The following is a 20,626-nucleotide window of genomic DNA, read 5'->3' as shown; positions in this document are numbered from 1 at the left end:
ATCTTATTAATGAACGTTCATGTGTGAAAACGAAAGAACAAAGCAACCTCAACTCAGATCTGTCATTGCCACTCATAGTTCTTACCATTTTCCTTTTTTTCCCCCGACTGGATCCAAAAATGTAAATCTGAAGAATGATTAACAATAGCCTAGTTCAAAAACATAGAAGTTGTTTAATACGAACAACGTCAGATTAACTTTTTTGCGTCGAGTCTTCCACTGGACTTGGAACGCGCATGTTCGTAGCCTACACCAGATTGCCTTGAATTGAAGGACAGGTGAGATAAGATCAGATGGGCACAACAATCCAAGTACCCCTGGCTGCAGCTTGCAGATCGAGGCTGGGCTCAATGTGGGGCGGAGCGCAACGTTGAGCTCAGCCCAAGATCAACATGTCATTCCCCGTTCGCCCACATTGAGCCCAGCCCCGATCAGCAAGCTGCAGCCTGCGCCAACCCGCATGCAGCGCCAGGCTACTTGCAGCCTAGAGCTTAGATCGGGCCCAAAAAATCAAGCCCGACCCTACCCGAGCCCGTGCACATTGTGCCCGAGCCCGACCCGGCCCGACACGTTAACTGTAATTATGAACCGTGGTAAAGTTGGTTTTATATTGGACGTTGGATATTCGACACATTCGAAAAATCTATTTAGCACTGACTACGAGGGTCAAATTTGTGTCAAACCAACTTTAATGTGTTTAAACAAGGCCTGCCTATATTACACAAAGCTTCTTTTGTCCAAAAACCCATGTTTTGATTTTATGATTTTTTTAGGCTGATAAAAGATTTCAATCTATTATGCGGCTTCACCTTTTGACTTACCCATACTAAAACACATCTCCTGAACTCGGCTTACTGCCCTTTCTAGTACACAAAGCTTCTTTTTCCCTAAAAACTACTCTTTGATTTTATACAATTTTTAATGTTAAATGTTTCAAATCTATTATGCGGCTTGCACTTTTGACCTACCCATGTCAAAACACATCTGGTGAACTCGGATTACTGCTCTATATAGTACACAAAGCTTCTTTTTCCCAAAAATCCATTCTTTGATTTTATAAATATTTTTTAATGTAAAAAAAATGCTTTAAATGCTTTAAATCTATTATGCGGCTTGACCTTTTGACCTAACCATGTCAAAACACATCTGTTGCACTCGGCTAACTGCCCTACATAGTACACAAAGCTTCTTTTTTCCAAAAATGCACTCTTTGATTTTATATTATTGTTTTACAATTCAAAAATGCTATAAATCTATTATGTGCCTTTACCTTTCGACCTACCCATGTCAAAACACATCTGCTGCACTCAGCTAACTGCCCTACATAGTACACAAAGCTTCTTTTTTTCAAAAACGCACTCTTTGATTTTATATACATTTTTTACTATTCAAAAATGCTATAAATCTATTATGCAGCTTGACCTTTCGACTTACCCATGTCAAAACACATCTGTTGCACTCAGCTAACTTGCCTACATAGTACACAAAGCTTCTTTTTTTCAAAAACGCACTCTTTGATTTTATATACATTTTTTACTATTCAAAAATGCTATAAATCTATTATGTGCCTTCCCCTTTCGACTTACCCATATCAAAACACATCTGCTGCACTCGGCTAACTGCCCTACATAGTACACAAAGCTTCTTTTTTTTTTAAACGCACTCTTTGATTTTATATTAATTTTTTACCATTCAAAAATACTATAAATCTATTATGCGACCTGACCTTTTGACCTACCCATGTCAAAACACATCTGCCGCACTCAGCTAACTGCCCTACATAATACACAAAGCCTATTTTTTTCAAAAACTCTTTCTTTGATTTTATATTATTTTTTTACTATTAAAAAATGCTATAAATCTATTATGCGCCTTCACCTTTTGACCTACCCATGTCAAAACACATCTGCTGCACTCAGTTAACTGCCCTACATAGTACACAAAGTTTCTTTTTTTCAAAAACTCACTCTTTGATTTTATATAAATTTTTTACTATTCAAAAATGCTATTATGCGGCTTCCCCTTTCGACTTACCCATGTCAAAACACATCTGTTGCATTCAGCTAGCTGGCCTTCATAGTACACAAAGCTTCTTTTTTTCAAAAACTCACTCTTTGATTTTATATTAATTTTTTACTATTCAAAAATGCTATAAATCTATTATGCGAATTGACCTTTTGACCTATCCATGTCAAACCATATCTATTGCACTCAAGTAACTGCCCTACATAGTACACAAAGCCTATTTTTTTTCAAAAACTATTTCTTTGATTTTATATTATTTTTTTACTATTAAAAAATGCTATAAATCTATTATGCGCCTACACCTTTTGACCTACCCATGTCAAAACACATCTGCTACACTCAGCTAACTGCCCTACATAGTACACAAAACTTATTTTTTCCAAAAACTCACTCTTTGATTTTATATTAATATTTTACTATTCAAAAATGCTATAAATCTATTATGCACCTTCACTTTTTGACCTACCCATGTCAAAACACATCTGCTGCACTCAGCTAACTGCCCTACATAGTACACAAAGCTTATTTTTTCCAAAGCCCACTCTTTGATTTTATAGATGTTTTGGTAGCACTTTATAATAACTACACACAATTCATAATTTATTAAGCCTTTGTTACTTATTAGTTAATGGTTTGTTCATCATTAGTAGTTTCTTGTTCATACATAATTTATCATCAGTAAAGCATTTGTTCACACAATTATAAATGGTTTGTTCATAGTAAATAAGCCTATCCAAAAATATGTTTGTAAGTACATGATTTATACTTAATAAGTAATGAAACAACCACTTATAATGAAATCATTTTCTTATTATAAACCAGTTGCAAACTATTACAAAATGCTTTGATCATCATTTGTAAAGCATTGTTCCTATGTTGATTCTCATAAACAAAGTATTTGTACGCACAATTATAAATGGTTTGTTCATAGTAAATAAGCCTATATCTAAAATATGTTTATGAATTATTGTTAATACTTAATACATTTTGCAATAATATTTTGTTGATGAAGTAATATTTCCATTATTTAACAGTTGTTACATACACATGCACTAATGATTAATTAGGGTGAGGATACATATTTTATAAACCACTTCCTAATACTATAATTCATGATTAACTCAGGAGTTACAAGTGGTTAGTTAATGATATTTTGTGAGCTTATCTAAAGTGAGGACTTTCTATGCCTTGCAACACATTTTCAAATGAGTTGTAAAGATTACATTCACATTCATTCATTTAGCAGACAAGCGACGTAAACATGTCAATTAAATTGAAGGCCATTGACATAACAATGAAAGCTGGGAATCGAACCCCCAACTTTTCAGGCTATTGCATGCTAGTCCTGCTCCTTATCCACTACACTACCTTGGCCCAGACAGAAACCCCTACAACTATGCAAGAGTTTCTGTTTTCTTCTACTACACACTGTTATTAAACATCTGTAAAGTATTATTAAATGCTGTATTCTTCGTTTGTAAAGCATTATTCCTACATTAATTCTCATCTGTAAATCATGTTTACACACAGTTAAAAATGGTTTGTTCATAGAAAACACGCATATCTATATTATATTTTTGAATTGACTGTTGTAATACCACTGGGCAGAGGTAGTGTAGTGGATAGGGAGCTGGGTTAACATGCAGTAATCCATAAAGTTGGGGGTTCAAACCCCGGCGTCCACCAATGTGGCCTTGCCCTTTAATTTCATTGACATGTGTCGCTTTGGGTGAAAGTGTCGGCTAAATTAATAAATGCATGTGTAAACTTTATAACTCATTTGTAAATGTGTTGCAAGGAATAAAAAGTCCTCACTTTAGATGAGCTCACAAAATATCATTAACTAACCACTTGTAACTCCTGAGTTAATTATGAATTATAGTATTAGGAAGTGGTTTATAAAATATGTATCCTCACCCTAACTAATCATTAGTGCATGTGTATGTTACAACTGTTAAATAATGGAAATATTACTTAATCAAAAACATATTAGTGCATCATTTATTAAGTATTAACAATAATGTATAAACATATTTTAGATATAGGCTTTTTTACTATGAACAAACTATTTATAACTGTGTGAACAAATGCTTTACTGATGATAAATTAGAAATTACTAATGATGAACAAACCATTAACTAATAAGTAACAAAGGCTTAATAAATTATGAATTGTGTGTAGTTATTATAAAGTGTTAACGATGTTTTATTATCAAAAAATGCTATAAATCTATATTATACATTTATTGAAAATATAAAAAAATCCAGTTTATTTACACAGCCAAATGGAACTTTGGATGGAAAACAAAATATAGTTAACTTAATAAATATAAATGATGTATGTCTACATACAAAGAGGTAGCTTGTTTTTTTGCATTTTTGAATAGTAAAAAATTAATATAAAATCAAAGAGTGCGTTTTTGAAAAAAAGAAGCTTTGTGTACTATGTAGGGCAGTTAGCCGAGTGCAACAGATGTGTTTTGACATGGGTAGGTCAAAAGGTGAAGGCACATAAGTATAAGTATAAGTATATATACTTTTTTGATCCTGTGAGGGAAATTTGGTCTCTGCTTTTAACACAATCTGTGAATTAGTGAAACACAAACAGCACACAGTGAACACACAGTGAGGTGAAGCACACACTAATCCCGGCGCAGTGAGCTGCCTGCTACAATGGCGGCGCTCGGGGAGCAGTGAGGGGTTAGGTGCCTTGCTCAAGGGCACTTCAGCCGCGGCCCACTGGTCGGGGCTCGAACCGGCAACCCTCCGGTTACAAGTCCAGAGTGCTAACCAGTGGGCCACAGCTGCCCAATAATAGATTTATAGCATTTTTGAATAGTAAAAAAATAATATAAAATCAAAGAGTGCGTTTTTGAAAAAAATAAGCTTTGTGTACTATGTAGGGTAGTTAGCCGAGTGCAGCAGATGTGTTTTGACATGGGTAGGTCAAAAGGTGAAGGCACATAATAGATTTATAGCATTTTTGAATAGTAACAATTTATATAAAATCAAAGACTGAGTTTTTGAAAAAAAGAAGCTTTGTGTACTATGAAGGCCAGTTAGCTGAGTGCAACAGATGTGTTTTGACATGGGTAAGTCGAGAGGGGAAGCCGCATAATAGATTTATAGCATTTTTATAAAGTAAAAAAATAATACAAAATCAAAGAGTGCGTTTTAAAAAAAAAAAAGCTTTGTGTACTATGTAAGGCAGTTAGCCGAGTGCAGTAGATGTGTTTTGACATGGGTAGGTCAAAAGGTGAAGGCACATAATAGATTTATAGCATTTTTGAATAGTAACAAATTTATATAAAATCAAAGAGTAAGTTTTTGAAAAAAAGAAGCTTTGTGTACTATGTAGGGCAGTTAACTGAGTGCAGCAGATGTGTTTTGACATGGGTAGGTCAAAAGGTGAAGGCGCATAATAGATTTATAGCATTTTTTAATAGTAAAAAAATAATATAAAATCAAAGAAAGAGTTTTTGAAAAAAATAGGCTTTGTGTATTATGTAGGGCAGTTAGCTGAGTGTGGCAGATGTGTTTTGACATGGGTAGGTCAAAAGGTCAGGTCGCATAATAGATTTATAGTATTTTTGAATAGTAAAAAATGTATATAAAATCAAAGAGTGCGTTTTTGAAAAAAAGAAGCTTTGTTTACTATGTAGGGCAGTTAGCCGAGTGCAGCAGATGTGTTTTGATATGGGTAAGTCGAAAGGGGAAGGCACATAATAGATTTATAGCATTTTTGAATAGTAAAAAATGTATATAAAATCAAAGAGTGCGTTTTTGAAAAAAAGAAGCTTTGTGTACTATGTAGGCAAGTTAGCTGAGTGCAGCAGATGTGTTTTGACATGGGTAGGTCGAAAGGGGAAGCCGCATAATAGATTCATAGCATTTTTGAATAGTAAAAAATGTATATAAAATCAAAGAGTGCGTTTTTGAAAAAAGAAGCTTTGTGTACTATGTAGGGCAGTTAGCTGAGTGCAGCAGATGTGTTTTGACATGGGTAGGTCGAAAGGTAAAGGCACATAATAGATTTATAGCATTTTTGAATTGTAAAAAAATAATATAAAATCAAAGAGTGCATTTTTGGAAAAAAGAAGCTTTGTGTACTATGTAGGGCAGTTAGCCGAGTGCAACAGATGTGTTTTGACATGGTTAGGTCAAAAGGTCAAGCCGCATAATACATTTAAAGCATTTAAAGCATTTTTTTACATTAAAAAATATTTATAAAATCAAAGAATGGATTTTTGGGAAAAAGAAGCTTTGTGTACTATATAGAGCAGTAATCCGAGTTCACCAGATGTGTTTTGACATGGGTAGGTCAAAAGGGCAAGCCGCATAATAGATTTGAAACATTTAACATTAAAAATTGTATAAAATCAAAGAGTAGGTTTTAGGGAAAAAGAAGCTTTGTGTACTAGAAAGGGCAGTAAGCCGAGTTCAGGAGATGTGTTTTAGTATGGGTAAGTCAAAAGGTGAAGCCGCATAATAGATTGAAATCTTTTATCAGCCTAAAAAATTCATAAAATCAAAACATGGGTTTTTGGACAAAAGAAGCTTTGTGTAGGCAGGCCTTGTTTAAACACATTAAAGTTGGTTTGACACAAATTTGACCCTCGTAGTCAGTGCTAAATAGATTTTTCGAATGTGTCGAATATCCAACGTCCAATATAAAACCAACTTTACCACGGTTAATTATGAGCCCGAGCCCGATTTAAACCTGACATTTTTTAAATAAGTGGGCCATTATAACTGACGTTCTCAACTACAATTCCGAGCTGTTTGAGCTACAGAAATCCGTTTAGAGGACATTGAGATGACAAAAGAGGACATTGAAGGCTGGCTATCATTATTTCTGCCATGGCAAGCCTGCTTCATGTTCATCTTAAAGTATTTTTGCTGTCATAGGTGAACATCGTGCGCACTTAATGCACGCAACAAAGCATACCTGACAAATGCATACCTCCGACTTTTCTCCAAACTTCCTCGAAGTTATTTCTCCTGTTTTCATTTTTTTTCTTTACATCTTCAAGCTTCACGTTGCACTTAAGCTACACAATACAGCACAGCAGGCCCGGTGTGATGTGTGCGAGTGGAGAAGCTGCGCATGACACGTGTTGCGCAGATGACATTACAATTGACATTTTGTAACTCTGAGCCTAACTTGTATAACTTTGTATACACTTGTTACTTAGGCCTACTTTGATAAATATAAAATATTTCTGAGTCTGACTATGGCATAGCTTTAGCTCCCCACCCAAGTAGGCTAATGATTAGAAAGAAAGAAAAAGCAAGCTTGATCAAGGACCCGGCCCGGCCCGGCCCGAGGATAGTGGCTGGAAATATCGGCCAATATCGGGTCAAGTTCGGGCTCGGGCAGAGAATCTAAACTCTATTGCAGCCCGGGGCTTCTCCAAGCATATGAGCGCTACAGTGTTACATTAGGCTGCCAACGGAGGGCAGTAGAGTTAACAATAAAGATGAAGACAAAACGGGGCAGGACCAACCCCCCCCCCCGATCTTAGTTCAATTCAAAGTATGCGTTTAACACATTCGACTACTCTTTTACTATACAATGTCATCTGTCTCGGGAGAGTAATACCTATCGAGGTTATAACGAAAGAAAACACAAAACATGGCTTGGAACTTCCCGTTTGTGAATGACATGCTTTACAAAGGTCATATACTCTGTGGATTCCGCAAATCCATGTTGTAGGTGAGCGTGCGTAAAAGTCACATTTGGCTCTTTTGTGTCCAATTTTTAATCGGCATTATAAGCCTTATTCCACTACGCTACATTGTAGATGGCAATCATACTTCAATGTATCGTTAGATTTCCCATAATGCTGCACGCAAATTCACCAATGGAATAGTGGTATAACTTCAGTGGAGCCAATGGTAAGATCAGTCACTCCCCTGCAATACAGAACGGAAGCAGATGCCGTGCACACATAGCATACAATACTTGTCGTCACTAAGCTAGCTAGTTTGTTTGTTTGCTGTGAAGTATAAACAGTTTGGCTGCGCAATTGTTTTTCTTAATTAGTCCTTAAAACATTGTATTTCATAATATGACATCCACTGCCTTGGTTTCGGACTTGTTTTACTCCTTTCATATTCCAACTCCTTTTCAATCTGGGTCATGGATGGTGTGTCTGCGCCGGAAGCAACCTCAGTAAGCTTTTAGATAGAATTTCTCTCTTCTGACGGGACATCGGGATGGAGTTGCAAGAAATTACACTTTGAACGAATACCGACATTCCCTTATCCAGCTTGCTGTTGAGGTAACAGCGGTGGACGGGACTGCGTGTTCAGGTAAACAGTCCTGTTTTCATTTAAATTACCGGCGAAAGAACGTTAAGTTCTCGACAGGGTATTTGTAGTGGCCTTCCTCTACGCCCCGTTTCTGCACAACACACACGACACAACATTTAGGTAAGCAATACAACTCCATTGTATTAGCCTTGTAAGGCTGCGGTAATAGAAATCTAAACAGCCGGTGTTTTCATTTTTCGCTATTTGCGTAAAACCAAAATGCCCAGTAGTCAAAAATAGGTGGCTTGCTTGCGCACGTGGAATAGGCTACTTTATTCTAATGATTTAATCCCTTATTTCATAACGTCGATGGTGTCTAGAAAGAATACAGTGGAAGAATAGTTATTGGTGTTATTCGATCGTCTTATGTAGACTATTTGTTTAGATGGGGTTATATTTGGGGTTGGTTTTGTTGTCATCGCACGTCGGCAGCTTTGAAGTGTGCTTGATTATATGACGCTCTGTTGAATCCAAGCCTTCCCTAATGTCACAAATAATTTATTGCATGGGGTAATGATAGTACCACAACAATTTAACAAGGTGAGATGTCCAATCGAAGCTCATTCGTCAGTTCCTTGTTTACAGTGATGTATTTTACTTGCAGGTCCATTTTGAGTTGAGTTAAATTTTGTATTTACTCCTCTCCAATAGTCGGTGGATATGATGCTGTCCACTGACCCCAGGGCCCCTCAGCCGGGGCCCGTCTCCACCTCTGGACAGTGTCCGGCAGGTCCTCCCCTCTGCCAAGAACGATTGGCTGTGGCCCGCAGGGAAGTGGGCGCGGATGGGAAATCCAAAGCAGCCGAGTTGCACTGGAATCTGGAGGCTAAGCCCTGCCTGCAGGTAGTAGAGGGAGGGCAGGGCCACAAAGCCATGTTCTCTCCGAAGAAGCACTGTGTTTCCCCGCAGGTGAGCCACAGCGGAAAGGGTGATTGCATGAGTGGCAGCAGCGTGGATGCCAACAGACCTCCTGGGAGACAAACAGAAAGGGAACCAGATTCCAGGGTAAGGAATTGAGTGTGAAGGAAATAATCTTTACATATATGGTCTGTGCAGGATTGCTGTTTCATTTTCAGCGTTTCCTCGTCTCTTGCAGGTTTTTGTCACTTATAGACAGGTCGGCAAAAGTAGATCACAGGCCAGTTTTACTGAAGAAGGTAATGGAAGGACTTTTTCCCACCAAGTTATGCGTAGTCTTTATTTCAATACATGGTGCAGTTGTAAATTGTCCTAAAAAATAAATCATATTAATTAACTGTGAGACCTTTTCAGTCTAGCTTGGTAAAGTCTTTTGAGTCTAGCTTGGTAACGTCAACATTCGATCAGTTACTCACCTTCTGTTTTCATTCTGACACAGAGGGCACGCCACAAGGTCCACCCGTTTGGAACCCCTCTCCCCCATGCCCCCCAGCTCCCCAGACGGGTTCCGCAGGCGAGCAGCTTGGTGCCTTGGAGCGGTTCCTGAAGGCCCACCAGACCGAGATGAAGAGCCTGCTGTCGGGCGCGCTGGGCTCCCTGAGCCAGCGTCTGGAGGTCCTCGAACACCGCATGGACCAGCTGTGTGAGCAGAGCACCGGACACGGCAGCAGCCTGGCGCTGCTTCACAGCAGGCTCGGGCAGCTCGGAAGAGGTCCAGGCTCCACTTCGCCGCTCAGTCCCCCTCCAATGGCCCTGGCACTATCTCCTAGACATGGTAAGATGGTTTTCTGTCAGAAGGGTAGTTTAGCCAGGCAAATGACCTGCCTTATAGTTGGATCTTGTGTAGTATATTCTAATGCTGTTGTCACTTATATGTATTGAGTTGTGTGACGAGATTTTACTTTGACTGCTTGAACAGCTTGACTGTGCATGAACAGTTATGTAGAGAAAGGGTGAAGTGTATTTCAATTCTATAAAAATAAATAGCCTTGATGGTTTCTCATGGAAAGAAAATTAACATCTGTTCCACGTATGGTCAAGCAGTAACGGGTAGAAAGTTCCAGATAGCTGAATGATTTCAAATGGTACCAACATTGTAATAACTGTAACTGAAATCACATTTTTAAAATGTGTCGTGAATTGCAGGGAGATATCAACCCATGGTGAAAGAAGAGGATTTAACAATGACCAGGAGCTTTCCTCAAAGGCCCCATCCTGTTTGTCAGGTGCCTCCACCCGAAAAGACTGAAAAGACTTCAGAGCCAGTGTGCTCATGGAAGGCAGCCATCTTGTCCCCCACCAGCCTCAGCCCTGTCCAGCGGAGACAACACTCAAGTGTGCAGAGCCTAGGCAAAGACAATTTTTGTAGCCTAGGGTTGGGGATGGCGGCAGCACCACCGTCTCTTGGAGTATCCCCTCTGGGAGGCTCTTTGTCTCTTGGAGGCCAGCCAGAGCGATGCCTACAGGGCAACTATTCCCCAGTGTCAGACTTTGAAGACGCCGACACGGAGCTGGAAGTGGAGAACGGGCAGAATGCCCTGAGCCTGTTAGTGGACACTGTTCTGGCCAGCACTGACAGCAGCACTGGCTGGGGACCTCAGCGCTCACTATTGTCCACGTCACAGACTTCCGAAGGCATGGAGAGCAAAGCGCCCGAGAAGTGTGGCATCAAGCAGCCTGGCGTGGATTCTCATAGTTTACGCATCGCCACGCCACTTCAGGTGCCTTCCATCAGTGTCCAAATCCCCGCAGAGAAGTCAGGAGACGAGCGGAGGTTGGACAGGAGGGAGGGTCTCCTCTGTGCGGTCCAGCAACCTATCAAACTGAGCCCGATAGGCGGACCCCCTACGTCAGTGCATTCCATCACAGTCATTGGGGAAAGCAGGGCCAAGCACGCGTTGCCGTTTGGGCAGACGAAAGCACAACCATCCCAGGGGTCTAGGTCATTCAAGCCAGCCTCAATTCCTAGCCCCAAGTCTCACTGTGACTCCTCAGTGGAGGTAGAGAAACCCGAGCGCAAAAAGAGACAGAGAAAGACTGAGAAGACGAGTTTGTTTCCCACTACTGCCGTTACTTCTTCTTCTTCTTCTTCTTCTTCTTCTTCTTCTTCTTCGTCGTCTACTTCGCACGACTCCTCCACTCAACAAAAAGGACCCCAGAGGCGAGAGGCGGACTCCAGCGGGCGGTGCGATGGACAGCCTCGTCTCGAGGGCTCCTCAGGCAGAATGCAAAGCTCAGGGGCTGAACAGCGCAAGCAGGTTGTTGATGCTGCTGTAGATTCCCTGTCCTTAACCGTAAATAATGATAATGACAGCCCCAAATCGCCTACAGTTTCTTATATTGAATTGAAATCCCCAATTCGAGGGCTGACTGGAACTGCTGTTGCCCCGGTCCCCCAACGCACTTTAAATAGTCACTCAGTCTCTCTGTGTGTGGAGGCCAAGCTTGGTAACAGAGGTACGAAACAGACTCTGTTACCATTTCACTCGACCAGTGTTCTGAACGCCCACCATAAACTGTCCACGCCCAAAAACGGCTCCTCGAAGCCCCTGTTCCTTGGGATTAAGGCTAAATCTGGGGACAGCCAGACGGTCTTGGATCAGTTGTCAGACACGGCCAGCCGGCTGGTGTCCGGTGACTGCTCCTCAGACGAGACTCTGCTCTCGGCCAGTTCGAGCGGGTTCTGCCGGTTTGCCAATCTGCAGCGCTCGCTGAGCTCCAAGCTGAAGAACCACTGGGACAAGGAGCCGTCCTCGCGCCGACGCTCCCTGCTCAAGCGGGCTGGGCTCCCTGACCATGGGACCAACCCGCTCTGCCAGCTGCAGCCCCTGGTCAGCCTCAGCGACTCGCTCTCGCCGCCGCTGGCCACCAGCGTGACGGGCCGCGGTCTGAAGCCCAGCACGGTCACCACGCTCGGCCGGAGCACCATCTCCTCCTCGAACCAGCTCCTCCTGGGGAGCGCCAACGCGTGCCACCAGCCGAGCCTGTCGCAGCTCTTCCGCACGGCTGCTCAGTCGCCCCCGTCCCTGCTCAGCCAGGGGGGCTTTGCAAAGGGCGGCATTCAGACGGTGCTGGCCATCTCCTCCCCGGGACACTTCCGCCTCTGGATCAGGCACAGGCGCCTCTCGGCCTTCATGCAGCTCTCACCGGCCGCGGTCACCACCATTGTCAGCCGCATCGCCCTGTACCGGGACAAGTACCCTCCCCTCAGACCACTCGCTGACTACTCAGCCCCGCCTGGTCTTAGCAATGACCACAGGTGAGATTGCACATTGATACCCCCAAAAAAGGAAAGTTAAAAGCATTATTTCCTAAATAGACTTTTTAGGCAAAGGCCATTTTAATGATAAATATATTTATTTAGGTTTCTGTACATAAGTATATGACCAAGTTATCTTTTTTGATATATTTATGCTTGCTATGTAAGTATAAGCATCTATTGAGCGATTGAGGCTTGATAAGAACTATATTATAATGGGTATGATTACTCATTCATTGCTGTTGTCACAGGAAGTTATTTTCTGTCCTGCTGATCCTCTTTTTGCATTGCTAGCTATGCACATCGATCCTGTCAAGAGGCTACGTCTACGCGCAGGACGAGAGCCACAGCACGGTGGGCAAACCTCCCAGCCGCACAGTAATCTGATGCAAATCTCTGGGTCCCTCCCTGCCTTAGTGCAAGAGTAGAGATCAAATACTGGAATTTGAAATACTGGTACAATGTAGTCTATGCACATATCTTGATAGAAATATGTGCCATATGCTGTCAAAAAGTACAAAAGTAAAATTCTTCAGTTAGGAGAGAATCAGAAGATGAATTGGAACACTATTATTAGGTTTTTAGAAGCTTGTCCTGTTGTGGACAAAATCAGTCCAAACAGTGATGTGATGAGAACGTGAAATCTGAAGCAAAATCAATAGATTTATTGACAGGTTATAGATTGACAGGTGAGTGAAAATCCAGTCAACCAGGGATTTCCATCAGCACACAAGTCCTCACACTCCCAAACTAATCTTACTGCTCTCCGCTGTCAAGGCAGGGACTACTTGAACAAATGCACTTTAACCTGCTGTCAATCTCAGCAAGAGTGATTGGCTACAATGTCAATATCAGTGACAACACAAATTGTCTCTGATGTCAAATTTTGGCAAACAAGTGTATTTTCAACTCCATAATTAATATTCTCAATGCATTTTGCATCAATTCACCACAGTCTGTTTGCATGGACACAATGTAAATGGATATGTGGTGTCGGTCACATCCTCATTGCTCTTCTCTGCTTGCATCTCCTGGACAGAAGGCCTGCTTCATCTCCATCCCCGAGGCGTAACAAAGCCAGGCTCACCCCTGAGCGGAGCCTGGACATCCCACCACGCCACTCCCCTAGCCCCAAGGCCCACCGCCTGGACAGCGCGCCCACCGAGCCCGTTCCCAACTTTGCCAAAGTTAGTGCCAACGTCAAGTACCCAGGCCTGCACAACCACAAGCCATCCAGAGAGGTGTGTCACTTGCATTCGTATGCAAGGCTATGGGTTATGGGGTATAGATCTGCTCTGCTCTGCTTAGCTCTGCTAAGTCTAGCAAAGAAGAAAGAAGTGTTACATCTACTCGTAGCAATGCCAGGGTAAAATGCTCAGTTCTTTGGTAACTTGGTCACACTACTGTACTTTCACAGTACTGTCCAGGCATTGTGCTACACATTTTTTAAAGTTTGTCTTCAGAAATAAATGAATGATTGTAGATGTATAGAGTAGGTGGAAATGAAGGTGTCTTCATTTTTACCTGTTTCAGTGAAGTGCCATTTTTGTGTATTTAAAAAGAAACATGTTCAAGAAGGTGACACTGTGGAATAGGATAGTCCTAATTTTGATGTGGTGTTTTCACTTGAAGGTGGGGTTGTATGATGGGAACGTTGGGGCTCAGCCAGGCCTGCGGTCTAAGAGGGTATCCCAGATACGCATCCGCAAGACTGTCCCGAAGCCAGACAACAACCTCACCCCTATGGGTCTTCCCAAACCAAAGAGGTGAGCTGTTACCTCACACATTCCACATTGTTCTTCCTACAGGGTGAATCCTGTAGGAAGAACACCCAAATCATCCTTCTTCTCCATAATCGCCTTAAAGCAACACCAAAGAACGTTCCCTTTGTCGCACGCACGCTATTTGTTTATCCAGCACCGGCTTTGCAAATAACGATGTCCACAGACAAGGTAGAATATGTTGCATGATTTATGAAAGTACAATGTATTGCGACATCAAACGCAAGTCAAATTTGTAGTTTCTTATGTCTCATTTCATCGAACTACAGATCCGCTACCCGATCTGGCAAACATAGTGCAGTTATAGCCGATAGAGGGCTGCGGAGCGAATGCAGAAGTGCCGTTCACCCTGTTACAAGTTGATGAACTACTGAAACAATTTTGGAAACATTATTTTAAGGTACAAAAAACTCTTTGGTGTTTCTTTAACATTGTTTTGTGGTCGTTTTTTAAAGATATTGCACTGTCTTCTACAACAGATGCGATGCCGAAATCTAAGTGTCTACCTTCTAGCAACAGCGTTTTGTTAGGGAGAACCAGGATGAATGAAATACTTTGTAATTAAATGTAATTTACAAAGACATCGTACCATACCTACATCTGTCCTCTGTCAAACACAGTTGCAATTTTAGAGTTCTTCTGGTCCGAACCGCTCTGGTTCGGGTATAGTTGCTCCACAACGGGAAAGTCCAGACCGAACTTCCCGACCTCAAATGTTGTGGGTGGGGCTAAGTTCGGCTGGCATCCAGGCTAGAAATTGTAATCATGATATCATGAATCCAGATTTAATGCATGGATTCAGAGTTATTTTATGAGTGTATTTTTAACACTAATTTATGTTATTCCCCTGCACTACAAGTTTACATTTTTAACTCTCAAAAGTGTTGTTTTATGACATGTGAGTGTATTTTCAACACTAAATTGTGTTATTCTCTTGCACTAGTAGTGTCAATGTCAGAATGTTTTTCTTTTCCCTTTATTCCTCTGAGCGTTTTACAACACCTCAAAATGTATTTTATTTTTTAACACCAAGTTGTGTTATTCTCTTTCATTAGAAATGTTAATGTTAAACATTCAGTATTGTTTTATGATATCTGAAAGTTCTATTGATATTGATATATTCACTACATGAGTGCACTGCCAGTGGCAGTTGCTGCTCTTTGGAATAGTGGAAGCTGATAAAAATGGTCAATTATTAAATTAATATTATTAAGGTGCTATATTGTTCTTTGAGGGCAAAAGTTATCTCAAAACTCATATAGAGTTCTGAGTCATGGCAGCTGGCTTGGCTACATTTTACCAGTTCACTTTGGGGGGAGTTTATTTGGTAGCCTAATACAGTTATTTTTCTGACTATTCTGTTCATTCATCTGCCTTGCTGTAAACATTAACATAATGTAGCCAGGCTACACAGTTATATAACATTGCGAGCTAGCTGGCTACAACCTAGCTAAAATACACAACTGAAACAAAAACAAGTCACAAACTCAGTAACTCCATATTTGTTTTATTTACAGTATAAGTATTACTTATACTTGTACTTACTGTAAATTACTATTTACAGTATGTACAAAGACAAATAGAAACCAACTGTATTGCTCTCAAATATGAGAATTTGAGCTGCAGCTTGCCTCTGACTTCACCGGTGACATATTTAAAAAATGTGGTTTATTCTGAAAGAATGAGTTGCCTAATACTATACTTTCAAACTATAGACACTATAGAACGCACAAGACCACCTGAACGTTTAAAGCAGTTTAAAGGTTCAAACAGAGTTCTTATATATATATATATATATATATATAGATACAGTTTATATATATTAAGTGTACACACCTACAGTATCTAATAATAACTAATAATATATTAGTACAATACCCTGTGCCACATATACAAGTAGCAACACAAGTAGCGGTGCCACATCATGTAGCAAAAGGAAAAAAGCTGTTACCTTGCAGCCTTGCACCTGAATGTACAGTATGTGGTGAGTTGGAGTTGGCCATGGGTGGCATGCCCAGTGTGTGGCATGCCCAGTGTGTGAGCCATATGAGTCCACTCTGTAGACCCAGGCTAAATGCTGGGGTGACTGCTCTCTCCATCCACTATCCATGCTGTCAAGAGGTGGGATAGCTTGCTGAGAGGCCATCAGAGGGGTGCCCAGTGTGAGCCATACAAGGGCAAGGGCATGAGGTTAGATGAAGCCCTGTGTGAGGGAACCCAGAGATGGGTGAAACACTAGTTCTATGATATTCTAGATCTTTGTGAACCATAGTGTTCCTATTGATTCCTCATCTAACTTGCTGAAAGATTTAGTCTGGACAGCTGTCATGTTGTCATCATTGTTTTTGTCCATCAGATTGAAGAAAAAGGAATTCAGCCTTGAGGAGATATACACAAACAAGAACTATAAATCACCAACTCCCAACAGGTCAGTCTGTGATTTCTACTCAGAGTTAACCATAGGGTTTAATGAAACTCAAAATGTGAATTGAAACCATGCTCTAGTCCCTGGATATCAAATGGTAAACCAGGGTACCCACATTGTCAAAATGAATACCTTAACTGAACTGTACGTTACTTTTGATAAAAGCATGTATATGTTTTTTTCATGTTGTCTGCATAGACATGAAAATAAAATGACTTGTCTACATAGTCATGAGCCCCTTTTACTCCGAGGCGGACTATTTGGTCCTGCCTCCTGGCTCCTCAATATGCCGGCTTGTATGTAAACAGTCGCGGTCATTTTTCTGGCAATTTTTCAACTCCTTTTTAGACACACGATGAGGCATAAAGACGTCTCCTCTTCCTGTGAATGTTGCGCGATCTCAGTGTAAAAACGACTATTGAGTGATTTTGTAAAAAATTTTGTCTCTCAGGAGTCTTGAGACGATCTTCGAGGAGCCAAAGGAGAAAAATGGGGCCCTGGTGTGCATTGGCCACCAGAAGCGCAAGCGTGTGTTGGACTTTCCCGATTTCACATTACCGCGGAAGCGCAAGGCCAGGCCCAATGTGGGCCCAATCCGCATAAAGGGAAGGGCCCGAAGAGGGCGAGGCGACGACACTGACCTTGATGTCATGCTGATTGAGAGGCTGAGCGAGCTGGAGGACTATTTCTCGCGCGAAGGCCTGGAGGTCTAAGCACTTGTAACATAAGTGGGTGAAAGTCCTAATCATGATCTGAAGTCCCCATTTGAAGTCTTTTCTCAGATGTGTGTTAAACTGTTTGGACAGTACCAAAGGTATGACGATGATAACATAACAGTGCCAATACTGTCACTGATAGCTGGGTCCTTTTACAGGGTCAGGCAAACATGGCTGGTCATTGTCTCAGTTCACCCCAGAATGGAGATGTTTTCTGCTCTAGAGCGTCCAAAAGTGTGGATCAAACCCACACCGACAGTAGCCTTTCATCAACCAACAGTTAGACAGGACAATAGTCTGTTGTGCTGCTGGTTTGACTATTGTGTGTCGGTGGTACATAAAGATCTACCTCCACAGACCACACACGCTTTAGTGAAACCAAGCTAAACTGAACATCAGTCAATTATGACTGTGAATGAGAGGGAAACACCTCTAGAACCGCCCGCCCCACCCACGGACACAACACAGAGACCCAATATGCACATTCTCTCATAGAACCTAATAGAGCCTGTATGTGTGTAAGCAACCCAAGCACATCTATGAGGGAAAACCTTAGCACTTTCACCCCTTGACCATGACACCTTAGCCTATTTGATCCCCCTGTCTCTTTTCTCATAGATTATGATAGGACATGCATTGTCTTATCAGAAGTATTATTATTATTATTATAGAAAAAAGGATTGTTCCGCTCCATGGAAACGTTCTTTTTCTAGATGTTGCCTGATACCACAAACTGTACCCTAGAAGACCACTGTCATTTCTTTTGTCGTTTACTTCAGTCCTTTCTTACTCTACATCCTGGCTGCTATAGGTTGTTGCCTTTCTCTCTGTGTGAGAGTGTGTGTGTGTGTGTGTTTGTTTGTTTGTTTGTGCATTTTAAGGGAATCTAGTCTGTGGCATCCATTACAGGACTTAAATGTACGCCTTTTATAACTCTGTATCATGAAGAAAGCTCAGTCAAGGGCTCTCTGACCATACAGTTTCCCATATAAGGAAAGACATTTTATTAATCTGTGTCCAGTACTAGACTTTCAAGTATACATAAATGTATGGAGCCACCAAGATGGCCTCTCGTCACAACTCTTAAGGGCAACACTCTGCATGCTGCAGAGTCAGTATTTGTCATCCGCTGGGTGATGGGGTCTGCTAGCACACACGTTTCGTTACTCATTCAGTTTCAGATGTTGTCAGTTTAACTTGGAATGTGGCGTATTTCTTTTTTTCCCAGCAATCTTGATTTAGGTTTTAATGTTTTGCTATTGAAATAGTGAATAGCTGACGAATAGTGATTTCCATTAAGAAATGCTGAAGAAATCATGTCTCTCAGTTTGTGGACCTACCTGTGCTCACGTTCACAATATCAAGCTCTGAGAGCAGTATCCTCTCCAGAGTTTGGACTTTACTTTGTTGGTATTTCTAGTATTTCGCCCCCATGTATACAGCTCTATTGTGGTGCTTTGTTTTCTCTTACAATCCGCTTTAGTTTGGTGAAGTATGCAATGTTTGTTTTTGTGTGGATTTTTTTTCTACATTGTTTTTTGTTCTGGTTTACTATTCTCTACGTCTATGAATTTGAGTGGGTGGGGCGGAGAGGGGTCCTGCTTTTGCCGAAATTCAAATACCTCTTCAAAACAAGACCAGGGAGGGCTGTGGGCTGTTGTTAGTATTTATTCCCTATTCACTTTGCCTCTGCCCACTGTTTCCAGTGGTATAAGATGAAACATGGAATTGTTTCAGTTTTCTCATCCTGGTTGCATGTCCTTTCATGTCCTGCTTTATTCCATAAAAGCTGCTATGCCCCTCAGTCATTATTACACACACATATACACACACATAAGGCTAGATATCAATTATAACATTTTAGATCATTTTTTAATATGGGTACCGATTCAGGCCATTATAGGCAGGAAGATGTGAGGCTGCTACTAGATCCCTACTAGGCATTGATAACTCCTTGTTTTATATGTGCAATAAATATGGTCCGTACAGATAGTAATTTATGAATCCACAGCTTTCTTTATCATTCAGAAACAGCTCTCTTTTGCTCTGGGGCCGTAACAGATAGTTCTTGGGTGTATTACATTATTAGGCAGACCAATGGCAAATACCTGCTTACCTTTTTGGGATATTTCTTATTATTAACATCTTCTTTGGGGGAAAAAAATGTTAAAGCCAGCAAAAAAAAATCTGTTGTCCTCAGTTTTGCCTCAAGCTGCTAAGTGGCTCAACTGGTGAACTACTTGTGTAAAGATTCATTTGGCTCTTTGAAGGAGGCGAATGTGGCAACAAGGATGATGTTCATCAAGTATACTAAAAGAAAATCAGTGTACTTTCAGTATACTTGGAACAGGCTAAGATGAGCTATGGCTTATCACATATACAGCTTAGTGGTGTTTTTTTTTCTTCTTTTTTTTCTCAGATCACATAAGTGGCTGCCAGTAGACAGGTTTGTCCAAAAGACTTTGTACATTTATTTTTAAACCCGTTTTTATGAAATACTGGAATTAATTGGCACACACATTGTGTTATAATGTTTTAAGAGTACAACAAATGCAGTTTCAGTTCTCAAAATCATACACTTAAAATGTGAAGATTTCTGATGTTTTGTTTGGATGTTTTGTCTGTGTCTTTTTTTATTTCTCTAATTTTATAAGCACTCTTTAAGGACTGCCATTTTTATTGTTTTCCCTCGTAGTCTAGACCTATAACCGTAGTCACTATGTAACTGTGGCCAAGGCCTGCACTTAACCCTCCCCCAAAGAGCCAGATCCTTTTGAGAGTGTAGTCTCACTGTCTGCCCCCCTGTGTGGGGAAGATTATTAGCAAACGTGATTTTTATTTCTCCTGTGTACACAGTGTGTGATGTGAATGTCTTTTTCCCCTTGCCACACCAACACCCCAATCCTTTATGCTGTAACAGAAAGTATTGTATAGCCTACACTGGTCGTGAAAAGTGACTTTGGGATTCCCATTCTTTTGATAGGGGGTGGGGGGGAAGTACAATGACATTGATCCCTAAATTCTGTTGATCCTTAACTCTCATTTCCCTCACAGTATTAGAAATTATGCACAGTGAAAGTTTTTATTTTGGTTATCAACTGAGAGACCAACACTAAAACAAGTAAAGTTAAATGGTTGTGACTTTGATTTGAATATATATTTTATGAATAAAAATAGTGTTGACATTT

The 20,626-nt window shown here is 40.9% G+C and overlaps 1 protein-coding gene across 3 annotated transcripts; it reads left to right on the top strand.

The window, feature by feature from the left end:
- The first annotated feature begins 7,966 nt into the window (after nt 1-7,966).
- Nucleotides 7,967-20,626, top strand: LOC143123164 (uncharacterized). Of its 3 annotated transcripts, none has more exons than XM_076284353.1 (10): nt 7,967-8,339; nt 8,991-9,344; nt 9,436-9,496; nt 9,697-10,032; nt 10,404-12,516; nt 12,811-12,870; nt 13,556-13,757; nt 14,149-14,282; nt 16,654-16,725; nt 17,174-20,626. In XM_076284353.1, the coding sequence occupies exons 2-10, from the start codon at nt 9,000-9,002 to the stop codon at nt 17,433-17,435; spliced, it is 3,585 nt and encodes a 1,194-aa protein (XP_076140468.1). In that variant the 5' UTR covers nt 7,967-8,339; nt 8,991-8,999; the 3' UTR covers nt 17,436-20,626. The 3 variants fall into 3 exon arrangements, with proteins under 3 accessions (XP_076140468.1, XP_076140469.1, XP_076140470.1); XM_076284354.1 differs by having other exon boundaries at nt 7,967-8,459; XM_076284355.1 differs by lacking the exon at nt 12,811-12,870.

This window comes from Alosa pseudoharengus, unplaced genomic scaffold (assembly GCF_046254945.1).
Source record: "Alosa pseudoharengus isolate Yale_2024_CS ecotype anadromous, Long Island Sound unplaced genomic scaffold, YU_APseudo_1.1 YU_APseudo_1.1_scf_14, whole genome shotgun sequence".
Taxonomy (NCBI): domain Eukaryota; kingdom Metazoa; phylum Chordata; class Actinopteri; order Clupeiformes; family Clupeidae; genus Alosa; species Alosa pseudoharengus.
This window is presented reverse-complemented; position numbering and strand designations above follow the sequence as displayed.